This window comes from Pteropus vampyrus, unplaced genomic scaffold, assembly GCF_000151845.1.
Source record: "Pteropus vampyrus isolate Shadow unplaced genomic scaffold, Pvam_2.0 Scaffold20, whole genome shotgun sequence".
In the NCBI taxonomy this organism is placed as follows: Eukaryota; Metazoa; Chordata; class Mammalia; order Chiroptera; family Pteropodidae; genus Pteropus; species Pteropus vampyrus.
The window spans coordinates 8,418,433-8,436,209 of record NW_011888801.1 but is presented as its reverse complement, the minus strand read 5'-3'; the positions used below and the strand labels follow the sequence as shown (position 1 = coordinate 8,436,209).

General features: G+C 40.4%; 1 protein-coding gene across 1 annotated transcript in view; it reads right to left on the bottom strand.

The window, feature by feature from the left end:
* NRG3 (neuregulin 3) overlaps nucleotides 1-17,777 on the bottom strand; it is a 1,091,888-nt gene that overhangs the window by 563,475 nt on the left and 510,636 nt on the right. The window contains exon 5 of the mRNA XM_011355455.1: nucleotides 4,268-4,397. Coding sequence (XP_011353757.1) covers nucleotides 4,268-4,397 — 130 coding nt within the window. The remainder of the gene's footprint in view (nucleotides 1-4,267; nucleotides 4,398-17,777) is intronic.

Here is a 17,777-nt window from a genome sequence, read left to right as displayed (position 1 = left end):
ATCTAAATTCAGGATTTTCCTTTTTTCCTTTTTTATTTCTTTGCTATTGCAAATAAACCCATGTTGAACATCCTTACAAGTAAATTTACATATACATCTCTGTAGGCTAAGTTCTTAGAAACAATATAAAGATTTTGAAACATACTAAAACATTACCTGCAGAAGATGTTTAATAATGTACACTCCCTGGAGTAGTTAATATGTTTCTATTGCACCCTCGCCAGAGTATTTGCTTTTATAAATCATTAAATATGATGGTCAAAAAAATTAATTTGTATTTCTTTGTGAGACTGAGTATTTTTCATGTTCATTCATTATCTGCATTATTTTTTAAGGGAAGAGTATGGTCCTCTCCTTTGCCTATTTTCCTACTTAGGTTTAATTTTACTGTTACTCTTATTCATCTACATGGCTTCTTCAGAGAATTATTAATTCTCTGCCATATTTATTGTATAGTTTACTGAAAGTTTACCTGTCTTTTGATGTTGTTTCTGATTTATGATATTCAGATCAATAAACAATGTTGTGTCAATGTTGTGACAATTTGTTAATTTTTTCCTACCATTGCTTCTAGCTCAAAAGATCCTTTCAATTGCTGTCATAAATAAAAGTTATTTTCCGTAAGACTTTTCTTATTAATTATCTTAACTTATAAATTCATTAAGAACTTTTGGCACAGAGAAGAAAGTAAAAATCCAACTTTGATTTGTTTTACCTGATAGTCAACCAAATTTATCAAATGATCAGCATCTCAGTTTTCCTTCTATCTATGAATCTCTCCTTATTCCAAATGAAGTTCCACTATATTGTAGGTTCTCTTTTCACTAATCAGTTAGCCAGTGACCTTGGCTTTACAATTTATTTTAAATTCAGCAAATTCAAGTTTGTCTATTTATTTATTGTTCTTTAAAATCCCTCTGTCAAGCTATTTTTAGAATCTTTGTATGCCTCTGGAAGTTTCCTTACTTTGCTCTATAATTTCTAATTATTCATCCTATAAATGGATTTTTGAAAGGTCTGAAAAATACACCAAAGAGTGAGATAATAACAAATGGAAAAACATGATACCTCCCTTATCACAAGATTTCCACTGTTAATATTTTTGAGCATACATTTTCAGGATCTCTATCAGGGATGATCTAGGTCGTTTTTCTACTATTCTTTCTTGGCTGATAAAGAGAAAAGTGTTATATCACAGTCAATTTTTTATGGCATAGAAAAAAAATTTTGACTCAATTTACCACAGGACTGCAATTTTTAAAATACTGGAAAATGTAATCTTAATTTCTCTCAGATTTTAGTGTCTAATCTTTTGAGATATGTGAAAAGTAAACTATGTAATGAGCTAGATTTGTGTATACTTTTTTATATTGCTGCTCTCATACGCTACATTGTGTTTCATTTAACTGGAAACATAAGCCAGTTAGTAATGTATCACAGAGATGCCCCTGTTAGCAAGCCAGTCATGTGAAAATACTTTGCCTTGTTTCTTTTATTTCTTAACCTTGAGGTATTTTATTTCACTTACTCCAAGTACATTACGGAGTGCAATGCCATTTAATTCCTAAATTCATTTCTGTATGTATTTATTCAATGTATCTTGGTGACAGGAAGTACTCAATAAACATGTGTCAAATGGAGAAGAATGAAGGAAACATACTACTTAAATAGAGTGCTGTACCAAATGGCACATTATTAATAACTACATTGGAAACCTCCAAAGTGGCTGATGCAGGAACAAATATAAGCCTTTTACTCACAGCAAAGCCTGAGAGATGAATAGTGGGCACATGCAATGTGTGATTTATTCACACTCACAAGTAGGAGATTTATAGGCATCTATTAACCTACTCGAGTTCCAACTCTGTCTTAAGCCGGTCTTTTGTCATGATTAGCTATGTTGTGACTCAATGTTAAATAACAGGTTGACTGTGATGAAATATGCACAAAAATATGAAGATAGATGGTCAAAATTATTATACATGTACATCATTTCAGCTAAACCATAGATACATCTCTGCTTGTGTATGTTTTAAAAAATCAGAAATGTACGTATACACAAAAGGAAAGGTATTTTTCTCTGGACCTGAGATCCACTGTCATAGACTGGATGTGTCTCCCCAATAATTCATATCTTGAATTCCTAACTTCAGGTACTTTAGACTGTGATCATATTCGGAAAAAGGTCTTTATAAAGATAATTACGTTAAAACAGGGTCATTGGAGTGGACTGTAATCCAATATGGCTGATATCCTTATAAGAGGAAATTTGGATATAGACATGTACAGAGTGAAGAAAACGAGAAGACACAGGGAAAAGACAGCCAAATAAAGAGGCCTACAAAAGTAGCCTTCTCTCATGGCCCTAGGAAGGAAACAATTTTGATCTTAGACTTCTAGCCTCCATAAGTGTGAGAAAATATATTTTAGTTGTTTAAACAACTCAATCTGTGGTGCTTTGTTACAACAACCCTAGAAAGCTAATATGCCCGTGAACTAATAGATAATACAGTGAGAAAAAAATGTCGAGAAAGAATAAGAATTACTCCATTCTTTTCAACATCTCAGTTTTGGAAAAAATGAATCATACCGTCCTGTATACTGTGGTGGGGCCTGATCTGATCCCTCCTTGGGGTAAGATATCATCAGGAATGTCACTGCTCTAGGTGAGATTTCTGATTCGTCCTTTCATCAATCGATTAGGAACTGAAACTTAATTGATTTCATTGCTCACTTCCATATTAGGATCCCATGAGCTTGGCAAAGGTGAATGTAACATGTGTTTGAGTATCCATAAGAGCATAGAAGCTCTTAATGCTCTGAAAAAGTAGCTCATTCTTAACTTTTCCCTTGCTGTCTCCAAGTCACTTGTGTGCTTTCTATCTGTGTCCGCACTGACCTAATAAATGTAGCAAGAGGAAAGGAATATGGGGAGGGATCATCCCCACCCCTCTTTATCCCCAACCCAGTTTCACAGAGAACAGAAATGGGGTGTAAATATTATAAACAGGGTAAATGTAATGGCACTGCCTAAGTCAACATGAAGAGCCATCCTGTCAAGGTGGAAAGATCACAGTTGTTTATCCTGATGCAAGATGTGTGGTAACTTTTAGAGAGATCTGCTATTATCACTTATCAGCTATTCCAAACCCATGCTCTTCCCTCTGTGGCAACTCATCCTCCCATAGAGTAAAGCTGGCTCTTGGAGCCAGGCAGGATTCGCTAACATGTTCTAAGTTCATAACTATATGATGCATTTCTCTGTGCCTTCTTAATAAAACAACATGAAATAAAGTTTCATAATAGCAATAGAAAGAGAAAAAAGTCATAATTTTCCATGCTTCATGATTCAGAATAATTAATTTAATACCCGTGTCATATGAGAAGAGTAAATAAAGAGAAGGAAAGGGGTGTGGATATATATGATCACTGAAGCATATACAATTGCAAGGAAAAACAAATTACCAAGATAGTGCTGGAAATAAAAGCTTGGTGGGAAATATTTTTCAGATGCTAATTTGATTCTTCTATGGAGCCTTAAAGCTGCAGTGTCTATATATACACTATTTATCTCCACTTTTTATTTTATTTTTTTATTTTTAGCAGTTATATAACCTTATGTCTCTAAAAGTCAATTAAACACCTCCCTGATCTCTAGTAGGAATTTTCCCTAAGTAGTTCTCCACCTAGACCGTAACAAGACTATGATTTCATTTACAACATCTTGCTGGTGAGTGTTTCATCATCAGAGGTGTTAAAACAATGTACTGAAATTAATAAATGAGGGTAGAATCAAAACAAGATGCAGTTTTCTCTGGGCACAGTTACAGTCTCTGGGGTTTGGTACACAATAAACATTGAGACGCTAGATTTTAGATGAGCACTTTGCTTTGTCATGCCACAGTCTGTAGGTTCCAAAGAAGGAATTATTTCTGAGTATGAGTATATGTGGCTAAAACCCACATCAAAAATATAGGCCTCTAAAGTGAGTAAATAATTATTTCTATTAAATTGGTAGTTATAAAAGTAAATTTTCCTTTACTTGGTCAGGTAAAACTCAAATCTTATCAACTTTCATTCAGTTTTATCTCCCTCAAATACCAAATACCAGCCTTGTCCCATCTCATAATAAGACTCTTAATTCCACCATTCAAACAGCTGGACTATATTCATCATACTGTAGTATATTCACGAAGCTCAACACCCCATTCCACCACCAGGCCTCTCTGAGGGCCTGCCATTAGTGCCAGTGGTCGCAGTGGCTTACCGACAGTGTTTATGGGATCCGGTCAGGGTTTCGATGACAAAGCACTCGCCATCATTGAGACAGTATGCGAGGTCCTTGTCTCGGCAGGGTTTGAAGTGCTCGGACCGTTCTGTGGAATATGTCGTCGTATCTGTCAAAGGAAACACATGGAGAGTGCATTTAGGAGTGCATTCTGATACCACCAGCTCCTGTCATTTGCTTGGATCTGTGTACTGAGGCCTTCTCATGGTCACTGATCTTGGGGACTCAAAAGATACACGAACCTTCCACTGTAATGAAAAAATGCAACTGGATGTGACCACTTTGTAGACTGAAGAATGCTTGTGTCTCCTCAAGATTCATGTATTAAAACCTAACCCCCAGTGTGATGGTTTTGGAAGGTGAGGGCCTTTGGAGGTGATTAGGTCATCAATGGGATTAATAACGCTCATAAAATAGACCCTAGAGATCTTCCTTGCCCATTCTAGTCATGTGAAGACACAGCAAAAAAGACAACCTTCTATGAATCAGGAAGACATCACCAGACACTGAATCTGTAGGCACTTCGATCTTGGAATTCCCAGCCTCCAGAAGTGTGAGAAATAAATTTTTGTTGTGTATTATAAGTTACCCAGTCTATGGTATTGTTATAGCAGCTTGACTAAGACCAAAACTGTATTCAATTGTAGATCTTAACAATTGGAATCACTCTAGACAAGGCTCATTTGAGGGTACATTAACAGTAAAAGATGAAAGATACAGCACTCAAACATCTCAACTTTGCTTTCATTAATTTCAGTTTTAACAAACATGTTGTATTGAGGACTGAAACAACATTCCCTTCCTTCTATTGTTGCCAAATGTCATTAAACATCTGATCAACGTATATTGTGACTGTTTGTGGAAACAAATGTCAGTTTCTGTGGGGGGTTTTGTCTTTTTTTGTTTTGTTTGTTTCTGTTTTTTAGTTACAGCTATAATTGGCTAATAGCCAAGCCAATTATTCTTTCACTTTCTCCTTTTATTATGTAATTAAAATGCAAATGTTCCAGAGTCTAAAACAGAATCTCAAATGTGAAGAATTTTTCTGCTAAATATTTAACTGGACCAAATTATTATTACTTTTTAGCATTATCTTAAACACGTATTTTTAAATTAATAATTTACATTTCCAAAATCAAGCTATATGTTTACATCTGCTTCCCAAATATGAAACTAACCATAAATATGTGTACGTATCTACTGACCACAGACTCTGTTATCACTTGCAGACGTTCTAGTTTCAGAGTTTGAAGCAACTAAAGTTTAGCACCAATTCCATTGGGACAGTCGAGAAAATATATATTTAAAAAGTCAAAGATGAATAAATTATTTGGAACTTAAGCTCTTTTCATTTCCTTTTCACAGATCTAGATTAATGATAATGTTCAAAAGCACAGGCTATCGTACCAGCTTACTAACAGGAGGTCCCGGCGAGCTTCTTCCTGCTCATCATCTAAACCAAGGGGACAGTGATTGTCCTAACAGGAAATGCACTCATGTCTTTCCCCTGTCTAAAGTACCTCAGTGGGCCCATTCCTGGAGGAATAACTCCAAATTCCTTAGTACACAAACGAAGGATATAGGCCATGTGGAATTTTGCCTGTTTAATTTTATCTTCTTGTGCCCTAAAACACATAACCTGATTTCTAACTATTGTTCTGTTTCCCCAAATACCAGGAGTTGTCACGTTGTTCCTTCATCCTAGACCATATTTTTCTTTTTTGGAAGACACCCAGAAATCCTTCAGATCTTATATCATCTACCCATTGTCCCTCCAGTGCTTTTATTGCCCCACATCACTGTGTTCAATGCTGGAAGTAACCATTTGCTCACGTTTATTTGTTTCTTTAGTCTGTGGGTTCCTCGAGGCCAGAGGTTGAGCCTTAACCAGAACTGGTGCTCAGTAAAAAGTTCTTTAATAAATTGGATCACTCAAACATCACTAACAGTTTAAATGCCACTGATGAAAGTAATGATCATTAAAGAAATTACAATCATATGAAAGTTAATGCGTACCTTACAACAAAATGTTAGATACAATTTCACATTAATGTTATCATTTTAGTATACTCATTTTAATACTGATGAATATTGCAAAAACAAACATTGCCTTCAGGTTCACATAAACGCTCGTTCATATACTACTCATATACTGTGAGCATTGAAAAATTCATTTCTAATCTCCTCTTTCTTGGTTGTACAATGGGAACTTATTTTTCCCACTTTAAAATATCTGACTACTACCTTGTCACAACAAAAAGACTCTGGAAAACAGACACACTTTCTGATTTTCAGATCTCTACAGAGAAGATTTGTTATTCAGGACAGTATGCGAAAAATAGTTACACAGAATCAATTTCTCTTTCTATGGGAAATATTTAAAATTCAAAAGCTCCAAGCAAAAAATTCAATATGAATCACCACACAGTTAACTGCTACTCTGACTGCTGAAGTATATTAACTCATGATCAGTTAGTTGTTTTTCTTTAATTTCTTATTTTCCATTTATTGATATTTACTGATCATTCCTCTAAGAACAGCTTTTCATTAACATAACCTACAGCAAAAAAAAAAGTGAGATACTTCTTTTATAATCAGTTGTTTTAACAAGCTACAAACTCCAAGAGCAATACAATGGCAAAGCAATTACAATCAATTAGTTTCTATCTGACTAGTGTCCCAGTGGTTAACACCCCATTCTACCAACTGCTTTCTCTATCACATAATCTATTAGCACATTACACAGGATCAGAGACCCAAGTCAATGACTCTGCAAACATCCAGGGTGAGAGAGCAGAGATGTCAGGCTTACCATGTACTCAGGTTGTCTATTTCCATAGCCAAGGGAATGTCAAAATTCATTTAAAATGCACCTGCTTATCGCTCAAAATAACTTGACTGAATTAAAAGAAAACATTATTAAACATTTTAATAACTTCATATAATAAAAAAGTAGTGGAATGTCGGGCTTAATCCTTCTGCGGGTAAATAAGTTGCAATTAGTGATAAAAATCTTAGAATTTACCCAAGCATTTCACTATATGGTATCCATATAGCACTAAACACCTAAAATCACAGACATTGGGCAAGGTAAATTCAATCCACCATGAGGTGAAAATTTACAATTGTAAGGCACCATGCCGAATATGTGGATGGAAAGATAGAAAAATTCCTCAATGAAATCACTAGGTTGCTCTATGACCCTAAAACCACCTACACTTTTGTTAAATGAGTAAGTATACTGTGTCTAAGTCACTCTTAGTCAGGTTTTCTATTAGCTACAACCAAACATAGCCTAACAAAGAGACATTAACAATGTTGGATGATCTCCTTCAACACACATATATCTGCTTATAAGTACATGAGTGTATATATTTGTCTAATATTTAACACAGAAGGTATACTACAAGAATGTAAAATGTAACATAAAATATAAGGTGCAATTCTTTATTTTCTTTCTGTACCCTAAGGTGACTCAGCATGCTCTAATACATCCAGCTGTATATTTTGTTCTGAAAGGGAAACATGGGACATTTGTGAGAATGAGATAATGGATAAGATCTAACTTCAAACTATAAAAGTTATGAGCTTAAATAACTTTGGAGTACCTTACAATCAAATATAGAACTCTCATCTGTTAACTTATCCAACATTTTTGGAACCTGTTTATATTTTTTAAAAAACTCCATCACTTTTAAGAAAGCTGTCACTTTTAAGACAGCTGTCTAAGCTGTCTACAGTATATGGTAATATTTTCTCATGTATTTAAAATTCAAAATGCACCTTCTGTTTCTAGGAGTGTAATTGTTAAGTAAATTTGTTACAGAGCTCTTTATTGTCTTCGAAATTATATGGGTAAATGTCCAGGTCAGTAAACCAAGAGGGGGGTAATATTTTCATTAATTCCCATCTGTCTTTCAAGGCTCTCCTTCATTCCAAAATGCTTCACTATCAACCATCACTCTCTCCACCACGTCAGCTCATGAATCTCCCATCTAACTGGACCATGAGTTCCTGGGAGACAGAGCAGCTTTTCACTTCTCTGATCCACCATCTTATGGATGGTCTGACACAGAGGTGCACCCAGCAGATGTTTAAAGAAGGATAATCTTCTTATACATGAACATTTTCTAAAAGTTCTGTATTGAAAAGTATGCACACTTTTGTTACCATAAAGCGAAGACTCTTTTTAAAATAATATCTGGGAAACGAATGCATGTTTAGAGGTTAGGACATGAGAAAGCTCCAAAAGCAATTAAGGTAAACTGTATAGAATTTTATGAGAGGAGCAAAAACTAACTCTATAGGATGAAAGAAAATAAGAGTGAGAGAGAGAGCACGAGAGTGAGAGTGAGAGAGAGTGAGAAAGAGAGGAGAAAGAGGAGAGAGAGAGAGAATGAAAGGTAAAGGAATGTTAGGCTTAAGATAAAGTTGGTGCTAAGGAAGGGTCTTCCAAGCACAGGGCCAAAGGTCAAGGTCTCAGGTCAGGGAAGTGCTGTTGCTGGCATAAGGAATAGTTCCCATTCACTTGGGAATGCAGGGGCTGTGCAATTATCTAGACCACTCATCTGGCACTAGTTATATGTAGTTAAATATGTTTTCTTATATTTTTATGGCTTTTAATCTCTATCCCCAGGGAGGTCAGAGAAAGTGCTTTGCTTTGAAGTTTTATGTTTTTTCCACATCGTGTAGCATCCATAGTAAGCAATCAGTACAGTAATTAAACACACAGTGGGAGGTGGTGATGCTTAATTCATTAAAGCCCAAACAGGAAGAAAATGTAAAGCTGAGAGAAAGAGCACACACCAGATTTTGCAATGAAAGTTAATTTATTAATGAATTAAAACAATGACTGGTTTTCCCCCTTAAGTACCGAGTTGAACCTGAAAACTACTTATGGAGGTTTTCCATGTTGCCAGCATAATGCTGCACACTGTGGGGACACAGATTTTGTTGCAGGAACAAGAGTGCTAAATGGGCTATTACAGATAATAATTGCAGTAGATAATCAAAGAAAGAGAGGGCTTAATGCAGGCTACAGTTATCTCTGAAGGCTTCCCCAAGGGTTAGTGTTGGAGCTGGTCTTGAATGGGAATGATTTAATTGGTACAGGACAATGAATTCTAGATATGGAAAGGAGGAACGCCTAAGGAAGGAAAATGATGAGGCATAGCACTGACCCTAAGCGCATTCTTCAAACTCCTGGCTTGCAAATGTTAGATTCATCAAGCAGTTTTTTCCTTCCCCCACTGAGTTCATGATATGACAATTCTCCAAGAAAGTTAAAAATCTGGTGATGCAGTCTAAAAGCTTTTAGAATTAGAAAAAATACCTTTACAGGCTAGAGGTTATTTAAATATGGTTGTTGACTCCAGTAGCAGCGTCTGTGGGAGCAGTGCAAATGAAACCTGCTGCCATACATTAAGATTCCCTGTTGAATGTGCCACTTATCGGGAACCCAGGAAGGAGCGCTGGCATGAGACTGTTATAAAATATTTAATGGTCAAGGAAAATTGCAAGAAGAATGCAGCAGTGTTTGAAAGGGAAACAAACCATTTCTCAGCTGGAAAGAGGCAAAGATAGCTCTCTCCCTGCTGCCAGAGATCAGACAATTGTTCACTTTGCTGGCATGGGAGAAATGGGGAGTGTTGAGCAAGAATTTAATAGTTCAATTGAGTCATGGGGCTGCTGTGAGGACTGACAGTTCCTAATGTATCCCAGAGCTACCAATTCTCCCAGAAAATGTAGAATGGACTCTTGTTAAATTTGCATGACCTACCTGCCACCTCCCAATTTGAAATCTTGCTTTTAAAAACTCGGCTCCAGCTTAAGTAAATCTTCACAGGACAGAGCTTGCTCAGCAGAACTGCATTTATTTGGGAATTGCAGAGTTTACTCTTATGGTAAATATATTCCCTTCTACCTGCACACACACATATGTCTATAAAAGCTGCTTTCAGCTATAATAATTATAATAGCAGCACTGTCAGTGGAGCCCTGGGTGAGGCTCTATGCTATATGATTCATAGATACCATCCCTGCTTCCCATATCACTCTACTGAAATGGTCCAGCTTAGCTATCTCTAAATCCAATGGATGTTTAAATATTTTTTTCTGCCCTCGTTTGAACTCTCAGAAGACTGTCACACTCTTAGCCACTTCCTGTCTTCATGAAAACTTTTCATTGGCTCCAGTGTTATCACACAGTCTTGATTTTCCTCTTTTTGTTTTCTTGTCTCCTCAGTCTCATCTAATTTATATTTAAAAGCCAGATTACTTAAGGACTAGTCTTCAAATAACTCCTAACTTATACTCAGCACCATGCTAAGAATTTCCTTTAGCTATTTTTTTGCCTTAAAATAACACTATAAATTTATGCTATCATTTATGCTATTATCTTTATTTTACAAATGGAGCAATAGAGTCTTACAGATTTAAGTCATTGGCCTAAGGTCACATGGCTCTTAGTTGGTAGCTTCTGGACTCAAACCAGTGCCACCTGACTTGTTCAAATGTATTGCTTTTCACAGGCCACATTTTTATTTCTATTTGCTTTTTCACCTTTACTTATTCCCTAGCTGAGTGCTACTGTAGGCGTGGTCCTCAGACCTGCAGTATCAGCATTATCTGGGAGTGTGTTAGTAATGATGACTCACGAGGTGCATCACAAACCTACTGTATCAGAAACTCTGGAAGTGGGAGGTAGCAGCTCACCAGATAATTATCATGCATGCAGCCTTGGGTGATCCTACCTGTTATCATCTACTCACCAATAACTTCCAGATTGACACCTCCAGCCCACAGGTTTTTCCAAACTCTACTCTGCCTACCTCTCTCTTCTTGATGGATATCCCTAAAGAACCTAAAAATTAACTTGCAGAAAATTGAACTTTTCTCTTTCTCCATCAACTTCTTACTTCAGGATTCTCAGTCTCAACTAATGTCACATCATTGATTGCTTTGTGCACGTCAGAAGCCTAGTAGCCACCCTTCTCCTCACCTTCCATATGCAATCACCAAATATTGGTAGTTCTACATCCTAAATATGTCTTGAATCGACCACTTCTTTCCATCTTATCTCACCTGGCAAACTCCTTATAGTCCTACTTGTATGCTTGCCACCCTAAAATTAATTATCTACATTATAGTTTGTGTGGTGTGTGTAAAAATACATAATGACTGCTCATTTCCTCCTGGAAAATTATTTAGTGTCTTACCCTGGCCGTTACGATGAAGATTAAAATCCTTCTAAGACTCTGTCTGTCTCTGTCCTCATCTCAAACATAAGACCTGCCACTTCCATTTTCAGTGCATAGACCACAATTGCTCAAACGGTCTATGCCCATGTCCCCTAAGGCCTTTGCACACACTCTCCTCTGCAAGCCCATGTCCCCTAAGGCCTTTGCACCCACTCCCCTCTGCAAGCCCCCCATTCCCGGCCCACACACACTCTCAGAGCTGTCTATAGATTTCATCCAGAGCACATTCTATGAGGCAGTGAAACATTCAACAAGTAGTAAATTCCCATTAGATAATTCTGCTCTCTACCAAATCCTTCAGGTTTTATTGCCAATTGCAGGCTCTTCTCATGGGCACCTCTCCCATTTAAGCCAAAGCACAAGTCCCTTCATTTTTCTCCTTATTTTTCATTTTTATAAGCAGAGACAGTTTGACTGCTACTCATAGTCTTAAGCCACAGATGATATTTAGGCCTGGGGAGCCCTAGCTTTGAGATGATATATCAAAGTCTAACAAAAATGAGTCTCACCCTATGGGAAATTTTGAGATTTTCTCCTGGAAATAATAACCGTCACTATTTTCATCTGTTTGTCCCATAGACCATAGGAAGATAAGAACATGGATTTTATTTGTTTGTTTGTTTGTTTTGTGTGTGTGGTATGGTATGTTGCTAGTAGTTATCCCAGCTACCCAATGGTTATTCTATAAATACATATTGTGTGAATATCTGCTATAGACTGAATGTGTCTTCCCCTAAAATTCCTATGTTAAATCCTAACTCCCAATGTGATAGTATTAGCAGGTGGGGCCTTTGAGTAATGCCTTCAAGAAAAGGATTAGTGCTCTTCTAAAAGAGACTTCAGAGAGCTCCCTCACCCCTTCCACCAAGTGAGGACAAAGCAAGAACCAGGAAGTAGGCTCTCACCAAACACCGAATCTGGTAGAGACTTAATCTTAGACTTCTCAGTCTTCAGAATTGTAAGAAATAAATTTCTGTTGTTCATAAGCCAGCCTCCCAGTCTATGGTATTTTGTTACAGCAACCAGCATGGACTAAAAATATATCCTCACACTGACCCTGAATTGTAGACTTTAATCCAATTATAAATGAGATTTTTAAAATCCCCATTAAGACTTCATTCTTTAGTAAAACAGCCTTGTTAGGGTGTTTGAATTTTGAGTTGACTACCCCAAAGGCTGAGATAACCCTCAAGAAAGCAGGGGCGCATTATGGAAAATAAGTAGCTTAAAAATCCAGGATGCAAGAGGATTATAGGAAGGCTCGTTATAGAAAAAGAAGCAGCAATCACTTACACTGGTCAGAAGAGGAGCATACTTAGACATTTTTTTTATGGTTGCAGAGTGGCCTTATCTCTATCTGGTTCCAAAGTCACTAAATTTCTTGGTGGAACATCATGTGCGCTTATTTGGGAAAATCGTCTAGCTGCCAGCAGGGCCATTCCTACTTTTTCAGCCATCCCCTTACTTAGACATGAGCAGTAGCATGTGTGTAGGTATCCTAATACTTTCAGCCAAGGAAAGAACATGGCCCTCTGTAGGTGACTGGCGGATAGTGACCTCTGAAAAGAAAGAGAGTGCTGAGGCTATGTGGGTGGGGCCTTTCGAGCTTCTCCAGCACAAAGACATCAGCTCACAGGCTTCAGGTCTGTCGCTATCTTCCAAGTCAGGTACAGGGGGGTTTTAAGGAGATACTGTTTTAGGTCTAAATTACACAGCTCTCCTTCCCACACCACGTCCCTAAGCAACCTTCTGATGGGATTTGACTTCTCATGCAAGAATGTCTTTCAAAACAGGAAGGCTGTCCATGCCAGAATAAAAGGTTTCAATTTCTGTGACATCTTTATTTCCCAGATGTACTTTATGTAATATATAGTAGGTTAACGACCTTTTCACATGCAGCAACAGCCTCCCATCTGATCTCTCTGCGCCCCATTCAGAGTCTTCTGCTCAGTCAACATGTAACACATCCATCTTGATAGCAAAACTGAACTCTCTTCATCTTGTGCCTAAAACTCCATCATACCTTCTCACATAAGATTAGCGAACATTTCCTCGCTTGTTCAGCAATTCCCCACACAGTATCCTCACACCGACCCCAAATTATAGACTGAACCAGACTGAACACAAAAGGCTCCTTGGGACTTCACTTTCGCATCTCCTTTTCACATTCTTGGGTTCCAATTACACTGGAACAAATCAGGCCCCTTTAGGACTTTGCGACTTCATATATACTGTTCCATTGATCTATATACAGCCCATATGTCTCTGCCTGGCAAAAAACATTTCTAATTGGTTAAGACCTATTGTGGGTCCCAGGTCTGGCTGTGATCCAGGCTCATGGCTAGGGATAGGACTCCAGATTTAGAATGTTACATTAGTATAGTAGGGCACCTGCACTGAACTTATGTAAGTATCATTCAGCTTATTGTATCACGCATGTGTGGCAGAATGCCACTATTGTTCTCTGACATATATAAAGCCCATGTGGTCCGCTGGGGAGTGGAAGATGAGCAGAAGAAGAAGCGCGCTCCCCACAATAGAAGTGCACTCCCTGCAACAGAAGCGTGCTCCCTGCAACAAAGTTGGTGCCTGCTATTTCATTCTCATGCCGGCTTCTCATGGGTTCTTTCAACTGAGTGTCTCACCACTGAAACTTTTTATTCTTGATCAGCTCAGCGCTGACACATGGCGTAGCTGGTAGGATGAGGTGAGTACGGCCCTCAGCGCTCTGGAAGGTCCCTGGGTGGAGGATACCTGGGTGGAGGACATGTGGCTCACCCCGCTTCCCAGTGGTATGCTGCGGCCGGGTATCTGGTTACCTGAATACCCCCGGAAGATTGGGATGGAGTAAAGCCGTGTCTGGAACTGCTTGGAGATATTGGAGCCGAATGCCCCCACCACTCACCAGGAGGCAGTGGGTCAGGTGGCCTGGATATTCTCGGTGGTGCTGCAGCAGGCCAGCCTGGAGGTTCGGACCAGGCTCAGCAGGTGCAACAACTGCAACATCAGGAAGAAGCACTGGAAAGGTGGCTGGCGGCAGTGGAACGCATGCTGCAAGGCCCTGATGGGTCGCTGCCATCATCCCAGTCTAGAAGCCCACCAGCGATACTGCGCCAGGTGCGGCCGGTGATACAGCAGCAAGTTGAAGTGGAACAGGCATTAGCCTGGGAGGGGAGGCGAGCTGGTGGCGCCCCCCAGGCTAAAAAGCATACCACCTTGATCCAGTAAACCTCCGCAAAACTCTGAGACCTGATGAAACAGGTACCGCAGAGAGCAGGAGAGATGCTTTCAGGGTGGCTGCTTCAGCTATGGGATGACAGGCCTGAAGGGACTGAATTATCTCCAGAAGAGATGGCTCAGCTGGCCTCTGTAACGGTGATACCGTCCGTCAGGCAGCACCTCCCGAATGTGGCGTGTCTCGGGGTACAGGCAACCACTCCCTGATGAACTGGCTCATGTCCACTGCACAGACAGTGTGGACTGACACTGGGGAGCTGCCAGAGACAGTGAGCAGATGGACCACATACTTAGATCTGGTCCAGATAATTCGGGAAATGGGCATGCAACAGATTATGTTTCATGCCCAGTATACTGGCCCCGATGAAGAGGTATTTACAACCCATACAAAAGACTTGATCTTGACCTCTGGCCCGGCTGGTACTTTTGACTCCATGGAAGCTATGCTGGCCCCTTATGTGGATAGGCGGATCCACGAGGTAATGTCTGCAATGGCTAAGGTGAGAGATGTGGAAGTGAAATGCAAGGTGCGTTCCACCCAAGTGCGTGCTGTACCAGCCCCTGCACTCCCAGACCAGCCAGTGCACGATGGAGGCATGGCCGAAAAGGGGGAGCAAAGCAGCGCCCAGCCCAAGTCATCCATGAAAGTGAGCCTCAGGCAAATGTGGTTTGATCTCCTGGCAGCAGGGGTCGCTACAGAAAAGATAAAACCTAACGAAGTGCTGCTGGCACTGTGGAATCAGCTACACCCTGACCAGCAATTCACTCTTATTCCTGGGAAAGCCACAACCCATGAGGTATGGTTGGCAGATTAGTGATTTGGCCAGGACACCCAGCTGGCAGGGGAGCCGGCTGACCTGAGGCCGCGTGTGGAACTGACTATACATTGGTCCCCCTGCAATGTGCAGAGGGTATTAGCCCTCGCGAACACAGGTGCTGACAGCACCCTGCTTTATGGGAATCCAGACAAGTTTCCTGGGCCCACTACAACCATAGAAGGATATGGGGGTTGAATCATTTGCATGCGGCAGGTACCTATGACACTGGGTATTGGCAAATTGCCTCCTCGGACATACCAAGTGTACATATCCCCCATACAGGAGTACATTTTGGGGACTGATGTTTTGCAAGTCTTGACTGTAAATACCACTGCTGGTAAATTTCGCCTTCATATCCGGGTGATGTAAACTATTATCTGGGGACGTCCACACCATGCCCCATTGGTGCTGCCCCAGGCTACCTGGGTAATGAACACAAAACAGTATCGCCTGCCAGGAGGCCATGAGGAAATAGGATGCACCATTCTGAAGCTGGAAGACACCGGTGTCATTTGTCCTACTCATAGCCCATATAACTCCCCCATGTGGCTAGTGAAGAAGCCTGACAGCTCCTGGTGCATGACAGCTGACTATCTGGAACTGAAGTTACGCCTCCCCTGCATGCTGCCATACTGAACATCGCAGATATCATAGACTGGTTGTCACATGAACTTGGATGATATCATTTGGTGGTGAACTTGGCAAACACCTTTTTCTCTATTGCCATAGACCTAGAAAGTCAAGAACAGTTTGCCTTCACCTGGGAAGGGTGACAATGGATATTCCTCATCCTTCCCCAGGGCTATCTGCACAGCTCTACCTTGTGCCATTGTCTCGTGGCTCAAGATTTAGCCACGTGAAAAGGACCAGCAGCAGTGCACTTGTATCATTACATTGAAGATATAATGCTAACCTCTGATTCTCTTACAGAACTAGAAACAGAGGAGACCAGCCTGTGAGAAGCTCTCGCCGACTGAGGTTGGGCAGTCAATGAGGACAAGGTCCAGGGGACCTGGGTTCTCTGTCAAATTCTTGGGAGTTGTCTGGTCGGGTAAGACAAAAGTAATGCCAGAGGTGGTGACTGATAAGATACAGGCATATCCCAGACCCGTAACTGTGAAGCAGCTCCAAACCTATTTGGGACTACTGGAGTTTTGGAGAGTATTCATTCCTCATTTAGCCTCCTTGCTGAGACCCCTGCACCATCTCGTGTGACAGGGTGCCCAGTGGGATTGGACCCCTAAGATAGAGAGGCCTTTAAGGCTACAAAGCAGAAGCACGGTTCCCGGAAGGTGACAACAGGCTTCAGGTCCCAATTGTGGAAAATCGTGGAAGCACAGTATTCTCTGATAAGCTCAGTACCCTATACATCATTTATTTCACAAATGTCTCATCCTCTGCATCCCTGTCCAGTATTCTCTGATAGGTGCGGAAGTGCAGAATTCTCTGATAGAGAAGAAACTGGCTGCCATATGTGCAGCCATTCTGGCCAGTGAGGCCATCACTGGCCCTAATCCTGTAATCGTGCAGTCCACATACCCCGTGGAGGGGTGGCTGTAGTCTTGGGGAAGACTCCCTCTACGGGAATTGCACAGACTCCTACACTGATCAAGTGGGGGATCTACCTCGAGCCGTAGACGCAGTTCTCTGCGTGCCCCCTGTCAGATCAACTGCACTCCCTATTGATATCAGTGCAGCTTCAAATAGAGCTCCTGACGGAGCCTGCTGAGATGGAAGACATACCAAGTCCCTATGTAGAGGGTCGGGCTCCTATCCCTTTGGATGCCAGGTATACAGACGGCTCGTACCATGGAACAGGCAGAAAAATGATAGGGACTATCATTGACCCAGGCGCAAGCACAAGTTGCCGTGTCGCAATGCCCCTGGTGTGCTGAGCAGCCCCCAGAGAGACGGCAGGTGAAGAGTACACTGGGCGTGATGCCCTAGGAAGCTAACCACTCCAAGAATGGCAAGTGGATTATGAGACCAACATAAGACCCTCCAGGCCAGATCCTGCACCGTGACCATGTAGAGGTGGAATGTGTGTCCCAGGTCTGGCTGTGATCCAGGCTCATGGCTAGGGATAGGACTCCAGATTTAGAATGATACATTTATGTAATAGGGTGCCTGCACCAAACTTATGTAAGTATCATTCAGCTTACCTTCATTTACTCA